The sequence below is a fragment of the Microtus ochrogaster genome, chromosome 17, assembly GCF_000317375.1.
Source record: "Microtus ochrogaster isolate Prairie Vole_2 chromosome 17, MicOch1.0, whole genome shotgun sequence".
Lineage (NCBI taxonomy): Eukaryota > Metazoa > Chordata > Mammalia > Rodentia > Cricetidae > Microtus > Microtus ochrogaster.
The window spans coordinates 15,487,882-15,505,488 of NC_022019.1; the positions used below are offsets into that span (position 1 = coordinate 15,487,882).

Here is a 17,607-nt window from a genome sequence, read left to right on the forward strand (position 1 = left end):
AATACATGTATTCTTCAAATACTACACATGCAAACTGACTAAATGAAGCAGCAGCAACAGTTTTCAGTGGTTGGACACCTTCAATCCACACTCACTAAATTTCTGAGTATTGCTATGTGTCCAACATGGTACTAAACACAAAGAATAGAACAAAGTCCCTGCTTGTTGGTGGTCGCACTGAATACTTACCTACATAACTAACTGCTTTGTGACAAGCATTCTTAGTGACACAGGCTAAATCCAATCAATATTAGAAGTCTTTAAGAGTAACAAAGCAATGTGTAGACCTCGAAAATAACCAATAACCTAGGCATGCTGGCACATACCTGTAGCCCAAGAGGCTGAGGCAAGAGTATCATCTGAGACCGGTTTGGGAAATGTAAGATAGAAAGATACCCCTTTCTTTTTGTTTTTTTCTTTGTTTGTTATGTTTAAGACAGAGTTTCTTAATGTAGCCCTAGTTTTCTTAGAACTAGCTCTGTAGATCAGGCTAGCCTGGAACTCATAGAAATCTGCCTGCCTCTGTCTCCGAATGCTGGAATTAAAGCTTACTAAATTTGCCACTGTTGTTCCTTTTGCAAACTACAGCTCCCAGCATCCCCCTGGACTGGAAGCCGCAAAGGCACAGGGCATTTCTCCCAGATGCCCTTGCATTCCCGGTTAAAAGCGGGGGTCGCCATGAGCCGCCCCCCTCTCTTCCCCTCTCTCCTTTGGTCTCTGCACACCCGTCCCTTATCTGTTGTTACCCCTCCCCCATTAAAGTGCACCCACGTGGGACCGCCGCGTGTCCGTGTCTCCTTCCTAACCCCGCACCGCTGTGTTGTCTCGCACCGCTGTGTGTCTCGCGTAACGTCTCCACTCTCTAACCCTGCAGACAAGAAAGGCAGAAACAAGAATAACCCTAACCACTGAAAGAAATTAGATAGTTGACCATTATGGTAAAGAAAGACAAATAGGCTTGGGACAGACAGCAACAATGACACAACTCTGAGTCCACTTATGGCTGTGACTAGCTCTAGCTAGTAAGAGGAGGGGCCCATGCACTCACATCCTATGATGATTCATCTTTATGTCAACCTGCCTAGATTCAGAACCGACATGGAAACACGACTCTGGGATATCTGGGAGGGTGTTTTCTAAGAGATTTAACTGAAGGGGTAAGAACACTCTGGATGTGGTCAGCTCATGCTCACTGCAGATGTGACATGGTCAGCTCATGCTCACTACAGATGTGACGCGGTCAGCTCATGCTCACTGCAGATGTGAGGTGCTTGGCTCATGCTCACTGCAGATTTGTCTTTCTCACCTTAACAGACTGCGTTCTTTCTTCAGCCGCAAACCAAACAAAGCCTCTCTCCTTTGCTTTTCTGTCAGGTATTTTTTTGTAGCCATGAGTAAATAATACATATCCCACCTCAAAAGTCAGCCAACCTTTCACAGAGGGGACTCTACCTTTGCCACTTTTGGACCCTCTGGACTTGGGCATGGGGTGTGGGCAGGAAGAAAATGTGAACTATATGCAGCCACAATGCAAATCCATCTCTGACCTATCAGCAGTAGTTCAAGAGGACTTTTCCTGGGGAGCTAACAAAACAGTGTGCCCTCTGAGTTAGACCTAGAATGCAGCTCCCACTCAAATGTCCCAGGAGCTTCCCACGGAAGCCGCTGAAGTGTTCCCATGAAGACCAGGCTGCCCAGTTCACCACACACTGAATGCAGGTATTCGACACCCAAGTGCACTGAGACAATTGTAAGGAACTTTACTTTCTCTTTATTAATAAAATACCTTTCACTTACTCTTTGACAATTTCATACATTTAAACAATGTTGGAAAATAAACAATGAATCTTACTGGGCATGGTGGCACGTGGGAGAGAGACACCAGAGGCCAGCCACCTGGTCTTCATAGTGAGTTCCAGGACAACCAAGGTTACACAGAAAAACACTGTCTCAAAAAATAATATAATGTATCTTAAACATGTCCATTCCCAACTCTCTCCTCCCTCCTCTGCATGCTCCCCCATTGCATGTTATCACCCTCCCACACCCCACTAACTGAATCTAGTAAGTGCTGCCTGATTGAACATTAACTGATCTTGTTTGCTTGGTCTTGCGTAGGTAACCATAGCTGTAGAGAGTTCACGAGTACAACAGCCATAGCACATCCAGAAGACAGCACTTCAGAGCAAGCCTCCCCATCTCTGCTTCTTCTTATATTCTTTCTCCACCTCTGCTTCTTCTTACATTCTTTCTGCTCTCCTTTCCTATGACCCCTTGGGTAGGGGTCATAAGTGTGTGAGATACAGAGCGGCTAAGCACTCAACAGTCCCTTATTCTCAGCACTTTGACTAGTTAGAGTTTCTGCATTAACTGCCAAGCTCTACAGAGAGAGGAGCTTCTCTGGTCAAGGCAGAGGGCAGCCTCTAATCTATGTGTACACACATAAACATCTGGAAGGCAGTTTGACAACACGTCCATTTAGAAAGACAACAAAAAGGCCCTCTAGGGCCTTTGACTAGACTTACAATACCAGACAGGAACTCTTTCCTGTGGAGCAGACCTCGAATCCAATACAAAAGCGATTAGTTGGCCACTCCACTATGAGAGCCAGACCACTATTGCACCAGGGGGCACATCTTGCTTTATCAGGTCAGTTCACCAATGAGTAACAGCACTGGAAGCTCTTCTCCTCAGGTGGCCAGACAGCACTTCCCAGTACTATGAGAGCTTGCCAGCAGACGGTAACTGGCAGATTGGCCTCTTACCCAAAGAGTTGAAAATGGGGACACACATATATTTGCAGAAGCAGCAAGGAAACTTTATTTGGAGCAAAACAACGCTGTAGATTAAAGGACACTATCAAGACTGATAGCAGGCCACAGGGATACGGCTGTTCCAGGGCCCAGGCTACAATCCAGGGTCTCTTTATGGTGTCTAAAGAAAGAGGGAGCTGGTTATACTAAGGGACAGAATCTGAGTGGTTCTCTATTCTGACTGATAGATTAGGTCATATTCAGTCTTCTTACTGTGCATGACCCTTCTTAAAATGCATCTGATGTTAACAACAAATATCTACATCAAAAACACTGAGGGAATGTCAGTTAATAATTCAATAATGCACTTAAAGGCCTTGGGAAAACCAGAACAAAAAACACCCAAAGCAGTAGTCTGGAAGAGATCCCCAAAATCAGGGCTGTTACTGAAACAGACACAAAAAACAACACAAAGAATCAATAAAACAGAGTCCTTTCTTTGAAAAGCTTAACACTGCTGGAAAATCTTTAGCCAAATTAACCCAGAAAAAGAAAGTGGGGATCAAAGTGGATAAATTAGAGATAAAAAGGAGGCGTCCCAACAAACAGCAAGGAAATTCAGACTCTTAAAGAGTCTGAATTATCTTAAAGCCGGGCGGTGGTGGCACACGCCTTTAATCCCAGCACTTGGGTTGCACAGGCAGGCGGATCTCTGGGAGTTCAAGACCAGCCTGGACTACAAGAGCTAGTTCCAGGACACGAACCAAAAGCTACAGAGAAACCCTGTCTCGAAAATCAAAAAAAAAAAAATGTATCTTAAAAATCTGTATTCCACAGAACTAGAATATCTAAAAGAAATGGATGAATTTCTTGATATATATGACCTATCAAAGCTAAAATAAGAGGAAATAAATTACTTATTACTTAAATAGACCCACAACATTCAATGAGATAGAAGCAGAAATTAAAAATCTCTCAAATGAAAAAAGCAGAGACTGAATGAATTCAATGCAAAATTCAACCAGACCTTCAAAGAAAAATACACACTAATACTACTGAAATTTTTCTGCAGAAGGCAGGAACATTCCCAGTCTTTTTACAAAGCCAGTATTACCCTGATACCAAAACCAGGCAAGGATCCAATAAAAAAATAATAATAATTTAGGCCAATATCTCTGATGAACACGGACACAAAAATTCTCAATAAAATACTTGCCAAATGAACTCAAGAACACTTCAAAAAGATAATCCACAATGATCAAGTCAGCTTCATCCCAGAGATGTAGAGGTGGTTCAATATAAATAAGTCAATAAATTGAATTCATCACATAGACTCAAGGACACAAAATACATGATCATCTCATTAAATGAAGAAAAAATCCAATATCCTTTCATGATAAGCATCATAGAGAACCTAGGAATAGAGGGAACATATCTCAACATAATAAAGGCAATATACAGCAAGCCCAGAGTGAACATCCTGCTGAACAGGACAAAAAAAGAAAAAAGAAAAAAAAACCAAGCACTTCCACTAAAACCAAGAGTGAGACAAGGGTTTCTACCCCACCACCCATTCTCAATCTTGTTAAACACAGAACCAACAGTATGACGAGTGACGACGATAAGGAGCCGAGGAAATACAGGCCACTGCAGTTAGCAGACACCAGTGACCACTGAAGGAAAGAAAGCCATATCCCCACTCAAAATGACAAGCAAGGACTAGCTAGCTCCTGGCAAAGTTTTAAGTGGGGACAATTCTACAGACAAGTATGACTAGATTGTACTTCTGAGGTCTGCTTCAGGAAAGCTGCTAGAAGGTAATACATGACAGCACAGTGTGTTAAGGTCAATAGGCAGGTATTTTTTTAACTGTAATGATACTGTCTTCATTTAAGATGAAAGAATATTCCAGAAGAATTATCATGATCACTTAAAATTAAGTTGTTCATTAGAATTAGAGAAAAGATACTGTTTTCTTAAGAGAGAGAGAAGGCCTGGAGATGGAAAGGTGGGGAGGGGGACAGGAACTGGGAGGAGATGAGGAAGGAGAAACTGTGATCAGAATATACTGTATGAAAACAACTTTGTTTTCAATTAATAAAATAAAATAAATGTAGTTATAAGAAAATGCACTAAGGTCTTTAGGCAGCATATTACAGGCATATCTGTCCAGCTATAAAGAAAAGTTTCCTCATACAGGTCAGCAATGACATTCACAATCAGGTGAGATGCATCATTTTTCAAGTAATAAATCAGTAATGAGGGAACACGCCACAGGAAGCCAAAGGCCACTCAAGCAACTACTCCCTTGCTGCAGTCCCAGCTTTTTGTGAACTCCATCCACTTCCATTCAAACTGGATTGGTTCCAGAACTATAGTACAAATTTCAGAAAGGCAGGGAAGACCAGGGGTAGGGGTCGGATCATAGGAAATAGGCCCCCATGTTGACCTGCATTTCATATTGTTGTTTTGTTTTGTTTGAGACAGGGTCTCTTTACGTAGCCCTGGCAGTCCTAGAACTCACTTCTAGACCAGGCTGGCCTTGAACTCACAGAGGTCCAAACCGCCTGCCTCGAGGGCGTGAACCACCACACCCAGTTTTGTTTTAAAAGAACACAAAACTAAAACTGTAAAGGCAGAGAAAGGACCTGAGCAGCCCCTCTAGAGAACTGAATTCCAAACTCTGGTTCCCAGCCCACTAGCAGGTCAGGAAGTCAATCAAAAGGGAGATGACTGAGCAGAAAGTCACATGAGAAGGTCACCACCTCACAGCACAGGAAACCCAAGAAATGCCGAGGTCAGAGCAGAGCGGCTGGGATCTCACTCCCTGCCCCAGTTCTTTTGGAGGGAGGGAGATGGGGGAGGGAGAGGGGCACTAAATATTAGGATTTCTGATCAATTTCCCAAACATTACTCTGCACCCCCAAGGCCTGATGGGGTGCTAGCAAGCTACCCAGGGCTAAAATGTTCACTACTCGAAACTTAAGGATCAGTCTAGAAGCAGGAATAAAGTGAATCCTGTTCGACTGGGTATTAGGCACCAGAACAAAACAAACACATCTGCAAGCTTTCTGCCGGGAAGAAACAACCACTGCTATCCAAAAGCTCGGAAGAGCATTGCTTCTCAGTTGCTCCATGAACTGGGGACAATTTCACACAAGCATGCCTCTTTCTCCCCACCTTACTCTTTTTCACTGGTGATTTCGGAGTGAGGTGGCTGCGGGGACCTTCTGTTCATCCAGTCACCCCAAGGGCACAAAGTAGTTCTGAGACACAAACTCCCTACTTTTCCAAGATGAAGAGACTCGGGCTGAATATGCAGCGAAACGGATTTGGCTGGGGTCTCAGCCTCTGCCCCAGCTTTCTTCCAAGAATTTTAAATTAAAAACAGAAGCGCGTGAAGCAGCACCCTTGCCGAGGACAAGTAGGCCACTTCCTTTCCTCTTTCGGCCTTAGTGGCTATTTCTTAGAACCCTGGATTAATTTTTACTAATGGTTAACCCCAGAGGCCTCCTGCTTGAGGGGAGGAGGAGTTGCTGCCTTCAGCATCCTGATACTCCGTTCAACAGTCTAGTTGAACTAGTAACTAGACTGCTCAGTCTAGTTACTGAGACAGAGGAGCTTTCTGTCTCAGTAAGTAAGTATATACTATATACCATTCAGTTTAACACTACAGGTATCAGCAGATTAATACTCCTGTCTTAAATCACAATTTACTAACCTCTAAATGACATAAAGTGGCTTTATTTCCTCCAAACTCCAAAGTGTTTTTTTTTTTTCCCAGTATATCTCCTCCCCCCAACCTCCAACTCCATATTTAGCCAAGGCTGACCTTGAGCTTCGGCTCCTCTGGCCTCCACCTCCCAGGTGCAGATACTAGAGGTATATACCACCAGGCCCCCTTTATTTGGATCTGGAGTGGATCCAGCGCTTCCTTCACATTTGGAAAGCTCTCCACCAACTGAACTACATCCCCACTCTTCCAAATTCTTTTAATGACATCAAGATGATGCTCAGTAACAAATGAAAAAAATGTCCCTATCTCTATGCCAAACAACAAAGCAAAAACGGCGATGGAAAGACACTGTGTAAGTACAAAGTAGGATTGCTTTTCGAAGTTTTGATCTCCTTTGCTTGGACAGGTTCTCTCAAGTGGCTTCTGTTCTATACTAGGAGTATGTATCACAGGCTCAAAATCACTCATGTCGAGAGTGTCAGAAATGCCATCCTGGCACTTTCCAATGTTGCAATTCAAGTGATTAAGATCTGTAGAGTCCTGCAGAAAATCCGGTTCCACAATCTAAAAGAAAGTCAGAGCTGTCAACAGCCTTGAGGCCTTAGTAATCCGAAACACATCCCATTTTCCCACGAAGATCTGACAGTCAGCCTGCTCCTGACCTCAGGGCCACACAGGCAGCCCCCCCACCACCACAGATTCCTGGGCACCCTTGAATGCAGAGTAAAAGTTTCACTTTCAACAATCCCATGGCCATGGCGCAAACTCCTTTGGGACTTGAAAACAGGAACATTAGTGCCAACTGACAGCTCTCTAGTACAAAGGTGAAAGTTTACTTATTTTATGCCATTCAATAGAGTTCACATAGTCAAAATGAGTTTGGACTTCAGCCCATCACTCTAAGAAATCCTCAATTTTCATAACTATGTTTCAATTGTAGGAAAAACTTTGATGTGCTCTTTTCCAAAAACTGTATACAAATGTTAAAAATCCATGGTACATAAAACTCCATCAGGAGCCCAGCCTCTGTGCTTTATGTAAGTATTTCTGCAATTTCACTTCACAGTGAAAGAATCAGTAGTAAATTAACCACTATTATGATGATTTATAAGAAATAAAAGTCTAACCTATCTTTTCCAAATAAAATTAAGTAATGAAGGCCATTTAGGAACAGGACAGTTGCAAGACTTAGAGGTGTGAAGCTTTAAAGACAGACAGCCAGGTCCTCTCTAGTACAGTTCTTTGCCATCTCCACCCCAGCCTGCCTAAAGCAAGCTGCCTCAGGCTTAGCTTTAACATCTGCCTGGGAAACTCAGCCCATTACAACTCAAAGTCAGGGGTCCATTTGACAGTCTCCTTTGTGCTAGCCATTGGGCACCAGGTTTCCTTTTTCTGATGTCCTTTATCATTCATGAGTTCTCCCCTAAAGGAAGCTGCTGAAAGGGTTGGTTCCAAATAGCCAAAGTACAGGGAAGTTCTCCAAGGTCCTCTTTTCAGTGTTTAACCTCTCTGAGTCCGTTGGTTTTGGTCAGCTTGACACAAACTAGAGTCAACTGGGAAGAGGAAACCTCAGTTGAGGAACTCTCACTATCATAGTGGCCTACAGGCATGTCTATGTGGCGGTTTCCTAATTAATGATTGATGGGGGAGGGCCCAGCCACTAGGCAGCTGGTCCCGGGTTGTAGAAGAGGAGCTGAGCAAGCCACGGAGAGCAAGCCAGTAAGCAGCACTCTGCCAAGTCTCTGTTTCAGTTCCTGCCTGGAGTTCCTGCCCCCACTTCCCACAATGATTGACTGCGATTGGACCAGAAAGCCAAATAAAACCTTTCCTCCCCAAGGTACTTTTGGCCTAGTGCGTTATCACACCAACAGAAATCAAACTAGGCTGCCCTCCCTCAGGTCCCCTCTTATCCTGCCAGCCCCACCCCTGCCTCCACAAGTCCTTTATCCAGAAAAAACATCCCAAATGCTTGCTTGCATTTGTTTCAGTCATTTTTTTTTTCATTTTGGCTTTCGTTATTCCTCTGAAGACACTCATTTCCCAGATTCCTGGAGGCCCAGCAACTCTCAGAGCTGATCCTGACTAGTGCAGGATGGCTGCAGTCTTAGCTGGTTCCTTAGTGCCTGCCCACAGGTGCTAGCCCCTCTGACCCACTGTCTAGACTACCCTGTCCTCTACCACAGATCTTGGTCTTGCTTTTGGTAGCACTAGGGGTTGAATCCAGAGCTTTGTGAATACCAGGCAACGGTTCTCTACCACTGACATACCCATGGTCCATTTCTCACTGTTTCATTTTGAGGCTCATCTCCCTAAATTGCTGCAGTGGCTTCAAACACGTAACCCTACTCACTCACCCTCTGAGTAGCCTCTAAGAGTAGCTGCACCACCAGGCTTGGCTTACCCCATTTTTCTCCTCCTAACTCCTATTCATCCTACAATGCCCATCTGAGGGAGGGATTGCTGTACTTCTCTGACCACCCAGAGGAAAATATCAGTTTCCAACAACTAACAGAAACTACCTGTTACAGAGACTCTGTATGGTAAGATAGTGTTGCATATAATGAACTTAGGAAGGTGTGCTGGTTAGTCTGTCAACTTGACACACACTAGAATCATGAGAAGACAAAATATCAACTGAGAAAATACCTCTACCAGACTGGCAAGTCTGTGAGGCATTTTCCTAATTAATGGTTGATGTGGGAGGGACCAGTCCAATGTGGGTGTTGGTACCCTGGGCAGGTCCTAGCCAGTACAAGGGAGCAGGCTGAGCAAGCTTTGGGGACAGCAAGCCAGTAAGCACCACTCTTCCATGGCCTCTGCTTCAATTACTGCCTCCAGGTTTCTGCCTTAACTTCTCTTCATGCTCAAAATAGACCCTCTCCTCCCCAAGTTCTCTGAGGAAAGGATTTATTACAGCAATAGAAACCTAACTAAGACCAAGATAGGGATCTGAACAGGCTGGCTCCCCCCTGGACAGAGGTTCTGCCTGGCTTTCTTCACCTTAGGCTCTACTGAAACAGCACAGAGGTCTGAGTTGCTGCTCTGCTCTCAAATGGCTTTGTCCATCTTTTTAAATTCTTATTTTGTATGTATGTATTAGTGTTGGGTCTGCATGTATATATGTGCACCGTGTGAATGCCTGGAGCCCTTGGAAACCAAAGCGTCCGCAAGGCCAGTGAGTTCTGGAAACAGGTTCTGCGTCAGGGCAGAGAGCTTAACTGGTGAGGGACTCCGTTTGTTCTTATATTCCCTATTTTCCCTGTGTTTCCTCCTTGGATATCATGTAAAGTTCCAAGTTGTCCAAACTGTGCCACAATGAACCTGAAAGCAAAGACTTCTTTTTTTTTTTTAACCACTTTGTCTTATTCAAGTTTAATCCCAGCAACATAACACATAAAATTAGGGTGTATGACAATCTCTAACAATGAAAGCGAAGATTACTTTTACCTATTCTTCACTTGAAGAGTTGAGAGCCATCAGCTTACTAATGAGAGAAGGCTGAGGCGAAAATGTTCTTCAAGTGAAATAATCTTCTGAAGGAAGAGGGATTCAGAGGAGAAGAAGGGCTGTGGAGTGTGGAGCCCAGCCATCCTTCCCTAGCTGAAAGTTCTCTTTCCAGTACTGTATCTTAAACATAGGGGTTTTGTTCTGTTACATAATATTCTTGGCCCAGAGATGTGACTCAGTGGTAGAGTCCTTGCCTAGAATGCACAAGATTTAAGAGTCCATCCCTAGCACCACACACATACACAAAACAAAACCTGTACTCTAAAATTTCTGCTACTCAACTGTGTGCGTCACCGTCATGCACACACACACGCGAACACATTAGTAACCCAACTGTCTAATGGGATGAATGAAGCAATGTTTGGACGTCTCAGTTTTAAAGCGTCTAAGGCCATCTAGTCTAATACCTCCCCCACAAATGTGTATTCATCTACATAAGGTTTTCATGGGCCGTCAAAGTAGTCACTCAACAAATATCAATTAAATCCAGAACAGTTAAGATGCTGTGTTTCCAGAAACGGAGTGGAAGGAGGTTCTATACAGTTACTGATACAACAAATATTGAGGGGCTCTTGTGTGCCAGGCACTGTGTAGATCACAACTGATAAGACACACAAAGCTCCCTAAAGAATTCACAGAACACAAAATAGATACGAAGTATATATATTACTGTTTAAAACAAAGAATATTAAGTGTTTTTCAAAGGTACACATACATATATAATGAGCCAGAACTAGAAAAGGAAATGAGGGTCTCCTAAGAACAATGCTATGGCATTATTTGTAGCTGACCCTCGTGGTTCAATAATGAATTGGCAAAGCAGCTAATGGTAATGTCTTTGTAAGTGCTGGTGAAAAAAAAATCAATATTCTGTCTTCCTATCTTTAGCATTATATCACAAGGCACTAACATTGATTCTGAGAAGCAAGAACACACAGATCAATTCTCTTTTAGTGAAAACTATAACTAAAAATGCTCCCTGAAACAGTTACTTTCATGATTGAGTGACCCAAAGAAGTACAGCCTTGCCAACCTGAACAATCAGATTTACGAAACCAAGGACCCTGGATTTCTGTAGGGGCTGATTCAACAGTAACTCCACAATAAGATAAATTCTGTTATATACACTGCAAACTAGGGAAGCAAAAGATAACTACACACTGCACTTCCTTTGTCCTGCGATGAAATGAAACTTACTCTTCACTTTCTTCCACATACACTGTTAGCTTCTCTAGACACTGAACTAGCACCTCCACTAATGTTGCTCCCTTCAGGAAAAAGACATTGGAATGAGAATCAGATGCTTCGAAACTAATCTGAAGGAGCTGAGGTCTGACAAGCTTTCTCCTTCTCTGACTTGATTCAATGAACTTATGAATTGCTTACAAATTAGGAAACAATTTCATCTCCAGTAATGGCAAGGGACATTTATCAATATAGTTCTTCAATATATCTTATGGGAAATATTCCCAAAAGATAATTCTTTGACAAAAAAAAAAAAAAAGGAAGCCCAGAAGCGGTCTGGTGCCATCTAAGCATGTGGCACCAAAGGAAAAAGTGAAACACTGTCATAAGACTTTCTTATGAATTTCAAAAAGCTCCCACGTTCACCTCAATCAACTTCTTCTGTTCTTCCGGGACTGACTGCCATTGACCATATGTTGCCAGTGTTTTCCCACGGATCTGCATAGGAAATGAAGCCTGTGCCCTTTATTCCAAGCATGATGCAGATGTGTAATATACACATGTAAGACACTCTTCCTAGTTATATTCAAGAACCTAAGAGACCAACCAAGTAACAATGTCTGAGCTTACATCATAGAAAGTGCCAAAACGATTATTTAAAAAAAAAAAGTGAACACTTTTGCTCTACCTTTACAAGTTTAGGAGTCATTATGGAAGAAAACTACCTCAGCATGGTACCAAACCAAACCACCTGATTGAAGCTAAAAACTCAGATATTCACATCCCTCTCCCGTGTTACAACTGTTTTTAGGATGCTTGTGGATATTACCCAATTTCATATATATTTCATATCTATTACCCTAGTTCCCATGTTCAAGCGGCATTCCTCTGGAAATCAAAAACGCAGTGCAGGGGAGAACACTGACGGCATTAGAACTAGAGTTACTTCTGCTAACTAAGCAAGTGGAAAGGAAGCAGGCAAAGGGAAGGAACTCAAGTAGTTGTCTGCAAAAGTGGCGCCTTGCAACTTCCAGAAACTTCCCTCTTGAGCTCCAAGATCTTAGGAAAGAAAGGCACGACACGCAGAAGCCCACAGTTACTGTCTTCACAATTTAACAGTCCTTGAGTTCGGTAAAAAATGTCCTGGATATACACAGGTCAGTAGGTAGACTGTGTGGAAGAAAGTAGTAGCGTTTCCTTTCTCTTTTGGGGAGTCAAGAACTGGACCAACTAGCGTCCCCAAATCATCCTGGCGCGGCGGGCTTCTTCCAAGCTAACACACCTGCAAGGCCGGGCGGCTCCTCCCTCTGCCCCTCCCACCCCCGAATCTGGACCCTGGTCTGGTGTCCCCGGCACCGTCAGCCCAAGGGCCACTCGGACTCCACCAGGAGCCAGTCCCCGCGCTCAGAACTGGACCAGTAGGCGCGGTCTCCACTCCCACCAAACCCCGGTCGGACCTCCGCGCGGCCGAGGGGCAAGCAGTCCATACCTGTCTTCCGAGACGCTGATGACACCCTCCTCCTTAGGCACGATCACCGCCATGTTCACCACCTCCTGAGACCCCTCGACCCGTTGCAGAAGGATCGGCTTGCGGGTCAGGGGCTGGGGCTGGATCTCCGCCGCCATCGGAGGGGGCGCGCCCGGGGAGCGGCCGACCGCTCCAGGGGACTGGGCTGAGGAGACAGTTCAGGTTCGCGCTCAGGATCGGGCTGAGATGCAAAGCGGGCCTTCGGAAGCTGGCGACCATAGCCCTGACGCCTGTCCAGGGAACGTGCCCGCTCCGGCTTCTGGAACCAATACCGGCGCCACACCGACCGCAAGCCGGCGCCACCTAAGAGAGTAGGGGGCGGGGAGCAGGGGCGGGGCTGGGGCGGGGCCTGTCGCAGGGCGGTCGCTCCACTTCCGGAGGATGGGCACTCGCGGCCAATGCGCGTGCGTAACTTCAGCAGCCACTTCCGCCCCGTGTCCCGTCATCCCGCCCCCCTACACGCCTTCCGTAAACTCTCGTAACCGTGCAGCTCTGGGACGCATGCGCTCTGTTCCCGAGGTCTCTAGCCTACCTTCTCCGCCCCTTAAAAATCTGTGAAGGCGCTTGCTTAGAGCCCCTCCTTCTACAGACTCGGGAGAATGGGGCGGGGAAAAGCTGCGTCATCCCAGCAGGAAAAGGGCCTGAAAGAAGGACAGAGGCTAAACTAGTTGAAGAGAGACTCGCCTCCAAGCTTTAACAGTAGTACACCGGGGAGGGCGCTGTGCTATCGGCCAGAATGGAGCGCGCGCCCCTGCCAGCACCGCCTGGACTCCTGGGTGTTGTAGTTTTGTTCATCCTCCCGGTCCTTGTTCCAGAAGACTGTAACTCCCACTTCTCAGCCCTGGAGGAGAGGTGTGGGAAAAGGAAACCCAGCGGCTTCTGTGGGTGATTGCTCAAGTCACTGTCAGAGCTAGTATCTAAGGGGGAGAACTAAAGAGCAGACCCTGCTGAGCAAGTCTTCTCGCTGTGTCAAACACCGCCACCCCTTGTAGTTGGGGATTGGGAGTAGGGAAAGAGAATCAAACAGGATTCTTCAAGGATGTATTGGAATCATGATGTCAATCATCTCTTTGTGTTATATGACTAAAGGACTTGAACTTAGCCTTTTTGTCTGTTCTTGTTTCCAATCCCGAGCAACGGACAGTTAATAACAACAGAATGAGCCAGGTGGTAGTGGCGCACGCCTTTAATCCCAGCACTCGGCAGGCAGAGGCAGGCAGACCTCTGTGTGTTCGAGGTCAGCCTGGTTTACAAGAGCTAGTTACAGGACAGGCTCCAAAGCCACAAAGAAACCCTGTCTCGAACACCCCCCCCCAAAAAAAAACCTAATAGAATGACTATAATAAAGATGATAAACATTGACTGGGTTGTGGAAAAATGGAACTCCAGACACTGCAGGTGGGAATGTGAAATGGCTTGGTCTCTGGGGGGGGAGGGGGGAAACCTCCTGAAAACTAGGTATCTGTGGTGCCTGTTGAAATACCAAAGTGCCTGCTAGCCCTCCAGGCTCCCACAGGACCTGTGGCTCTTCTCACCCTGCCCCCGACCCTAAACTCTAAACTTCTCAAGTTCACTTCCCCCAGCTTCTCACTCCTATTTAACCCTGACATTTCTTCTCTCACTCTCCACCCCCCTCTCTTTTGTCGTGGCCTGGAGTCTGCTGGCCATGGTTTTAGTCTATTACTTTACCTTGCGCTGAACTATTCCAGAAATCTCTGACTGTGCTCTCCCTGGTATCTACAACAAAAATCTACTCAAATGCACTTTAGAGCGGTCATGACATTACTTAAGACAGATACCATGTGACCTGGCAATTCCACTTCTGCATCTAGACCAAAGAAAGATGAAAATGATCTCACACAAAACTGAATATGCTATTTGTGCTGGCGAGTTTTTGTCAACTTGACACAAACTAGCATCATCTGGAAACAGAAACTTCAACTGATGATATTCTTGAAATATAACTGATAAGTGAGGGACCAGCCCTCTACAGGCAATGCCATCCTTTGTAGAAAAAAAAAAAGCTGAGCAAGCCATGGCAGAACACAAGCAGTGTTCCTCTGTAGTTTCTGCTCTAGTTCCTGTCTCCAGGTTCCTGCCCCAGGATCCCACCTTAGTTTTCCAAGGTGATGGACTGTAACTTGTGAAATAAAAGAAACCCTTCCTCCCCCTAGTTGTTTATGGCCAACATTATGTCTTGGACGGTTCCATGGGAGAAAGGTAGAGGACTAAAGATCTCTGGCTAGAAAAGTCATTGAGTGTTCAAGAGATAATGTGCTAACTGGGAAGATAATGCCAAGAAAACAATGAACAGCCAAGATGTGCATATAACCTCAGTATCTACTAACAGATAAAATGCTGTAAATAGCTAAACGTTTCTTTAGCAGAAGAAGTAAAATATAGATACATGTTACACATAGGAGAGCCTTGAAAGAAAAATACAAAGTAAAAGGAACCAGTCATAAAGAGTCATTTATTTTAAGATTTCACTTACATAAAATATCCAGAGGAGGCAAAACTACGTGGACAAAAAAAATCTGATTAGTGACTGCACAGAATTGGGAAAGGGAGGATTAAAGCAGTCTGAGGGTTTTTGGGGGGTCATGTATGTTCTTATGTCATGTGTGTGCCTGATGCCCAGGGAAGGGCATTGGATCCCCTGGAACTGGAATTATAGACAGTTGTGAGCTTCCAGCGGATACTCTGAATCAAATACGGTTCTGCTGAAAGAGTGGCCTATGCTCTTAACTGCTGAGCCATCTCTCCAGAACTATTTTTTTTTATTTTATATTATGTGTATGTATGTATGCCTGAATATATGTATGTGTATCACATGTATGCAGGAACCCACCAAAGTCAGAGGAGATGGACCCTGGGAATTGGATTTACAAGTTATTGTGAGCCGGGGCTGGAGAGATGGCTCAGCGGTTAAGAGCATTGCCTGCTCTTCCAAAGGTCCTGAGTTCAATTCCCAGCAACCACATGGTGGCTCACAACTATCTGTAATGAAGTCTGGTGCCCTCTTCTGGCCTGCAGGCATACAAGCAGACAGAGTACTGCATAATAAATAAATAAATAAATAAATAAATAAATAAATAAATAAATAAATAAATATTTTAAAAACCCAAATTATTGTAAGCCATGACATGGATGCTTGGTTTTAAACCCAGGTTCTCTAACAAGTGCTCTTAATTACTGAGCCATCTCTGTAACCCACTACCAAGGCTATTTTTGTTCATTGTATTAAAATGATTTCTATTAGATTAACTTTTCACTCTTCAATGGCCAGTTATGAAAGACTTCCAGACAAGAAAAGCAAGGGTCACAACAGACTCCACAGCCCATTTTAGTAACAAACAACTTGTATTTTTCTGGCACATTCAGCAACCTAAACTGGTAACAGAAGACAGGGTGGGGTCTGGGCCCCTGGAGTAGTCTGATGAAATCCACAGGAATCCAGGTGCATCCAGAAGTCTGAGACCCATAGTGGTAGTGGGTCCATAATAAGTGGACATTACCTGGCAGGTGGCCATACACCAACCTTCAGGTAGGAATTCAAGAGCAAGGGTCAAATCCATGGCAACAGAGGAAAGACACAAAGGGCTGTGGAGGGAGAGGAACTGATATTCCAAACCAAAGGGATGAGATGGGAAATGAGAGTTTCACAAGGTGTACTGAAGCAAATGGCTTAAATCTTTCGAGCCTTGTATTCGACATCTGTGGACATTCCTAGTGCCAACTCTATACCGTGGTTATACAAGAGGAGGAGGAGGAAGAAGAAGGAAAATGGAGAGCCTTCATTTGGAGGAATAATCCCTGTATCTTGCAAGGAACAGCTATAAAGGACAAGGGCAAGACGGAAGGAATTGGAAGAATTTCAAGAGAAGACATGGGACAGAGGTGACACCTTTGTCTCAAGACCGTGGAATGTAATGGTGAGGGATGGATTGCTAGTAATGGACATGGGTCACCATCAGAGTCAGACCAAATTGCAGTGGTAAAAGTCTCACTCCGCTTTTAAAAGTTAAAGTTAGAAGTTGTTAAAAGTGAAGACTTGTTAAAAGTCTAAGGATAAGAAATCCACAGTAACTTCCTCCTTCATTGTGTAAATTGGTTTAGAATTCAGTTTGGGACCTAAGTGAAGTTTTCTGACTGACTCAAAGGCTCTTGTGTTGTGGGATAATCCTCTTGTACACTATAAAGACTTGTCACTCAAATTGATTTAATAAAACACTGATTGGCCAGTAGCTAAACAGGAAGTCTATAGGTGGGGCAACCAAACTAAGGAGGATAGGAAGGAGAAGGGCAGAGTCAGGGTAGCCAGCCAGATGCAGAGGGAGCAGAAGATGAACGTGCCATGCTAATAAAGGTACCATCATGTGGCAGAGTGTAAATAAGGAATATGGGTTAATTTAAAGCGTAAGAGTTAGCTAATAATAAGCCTAAGCTATTGACAGAGCATTTATAATTAACATAAGCCTCTGTGTGGTAATTTGGGAAACAGCTGCCAGGAAGTTGGGAACATCAACAGTCCGGACAAGAAGCATCTACTTACACTCTACAGAGTACAAGCACTATGACAAATCGTGCTTGCATTCCAATCAAGAATAGTAGAAAACATACCTTTTGCCTTCCTCCTTCCCCTTCCTTTCAACTGCCACACGAGCTCCTTCCGCAGGAAGGTTTGGTGGAGACTGAAGATGTAGGTCAGTGGTACAGTGCTAGCCTAGCATACTGGAAGGCCAGGACTCTATCCCCAGTATAGAAATCAATCAATCAATAAACAAAAACAATAAAAATAAATAAATACCCTAAAGTCTGATGGTTCTGAAGCCTCACTCCACCAAAACGCCTGGGCATTTTTAAAAATTTAAAGCCCTAGTCCCTCTCCCTTAACT

General features: G+C 44.4%; 1 protein-coding gene across 2 annotated transcripts in view; it reads right to left on the bottom strand.

The window, feature by feature from the left end:
* Wdfy2 (WD repeat and FYVE domain containing 2) overlaps positions 1–17,607 on the bottom strand; it is a 153,964-nt gene that overhangs the window by 116,530 nt on the left and 19,827 nt on the right. The window contains exon 1 of one of the 2 annotated variants that reach the window (XM_005355544.3): positions 12,671–13,008. The exons of the other annotated variant lie outside the window; for it this stretch is intronic. Coding sequence (XP_005355601.1) covers positions 12,671–12,807 — 137 coding nt within the window. The 5' untranslated portion in view covers positions 12,808–13,008. Of the gene's footprint in view, positions 1–12,670; positions 13,009–17,607 lie in introns of those variants that run through there. 2 annotated transcript variants of the gene reach the window in all.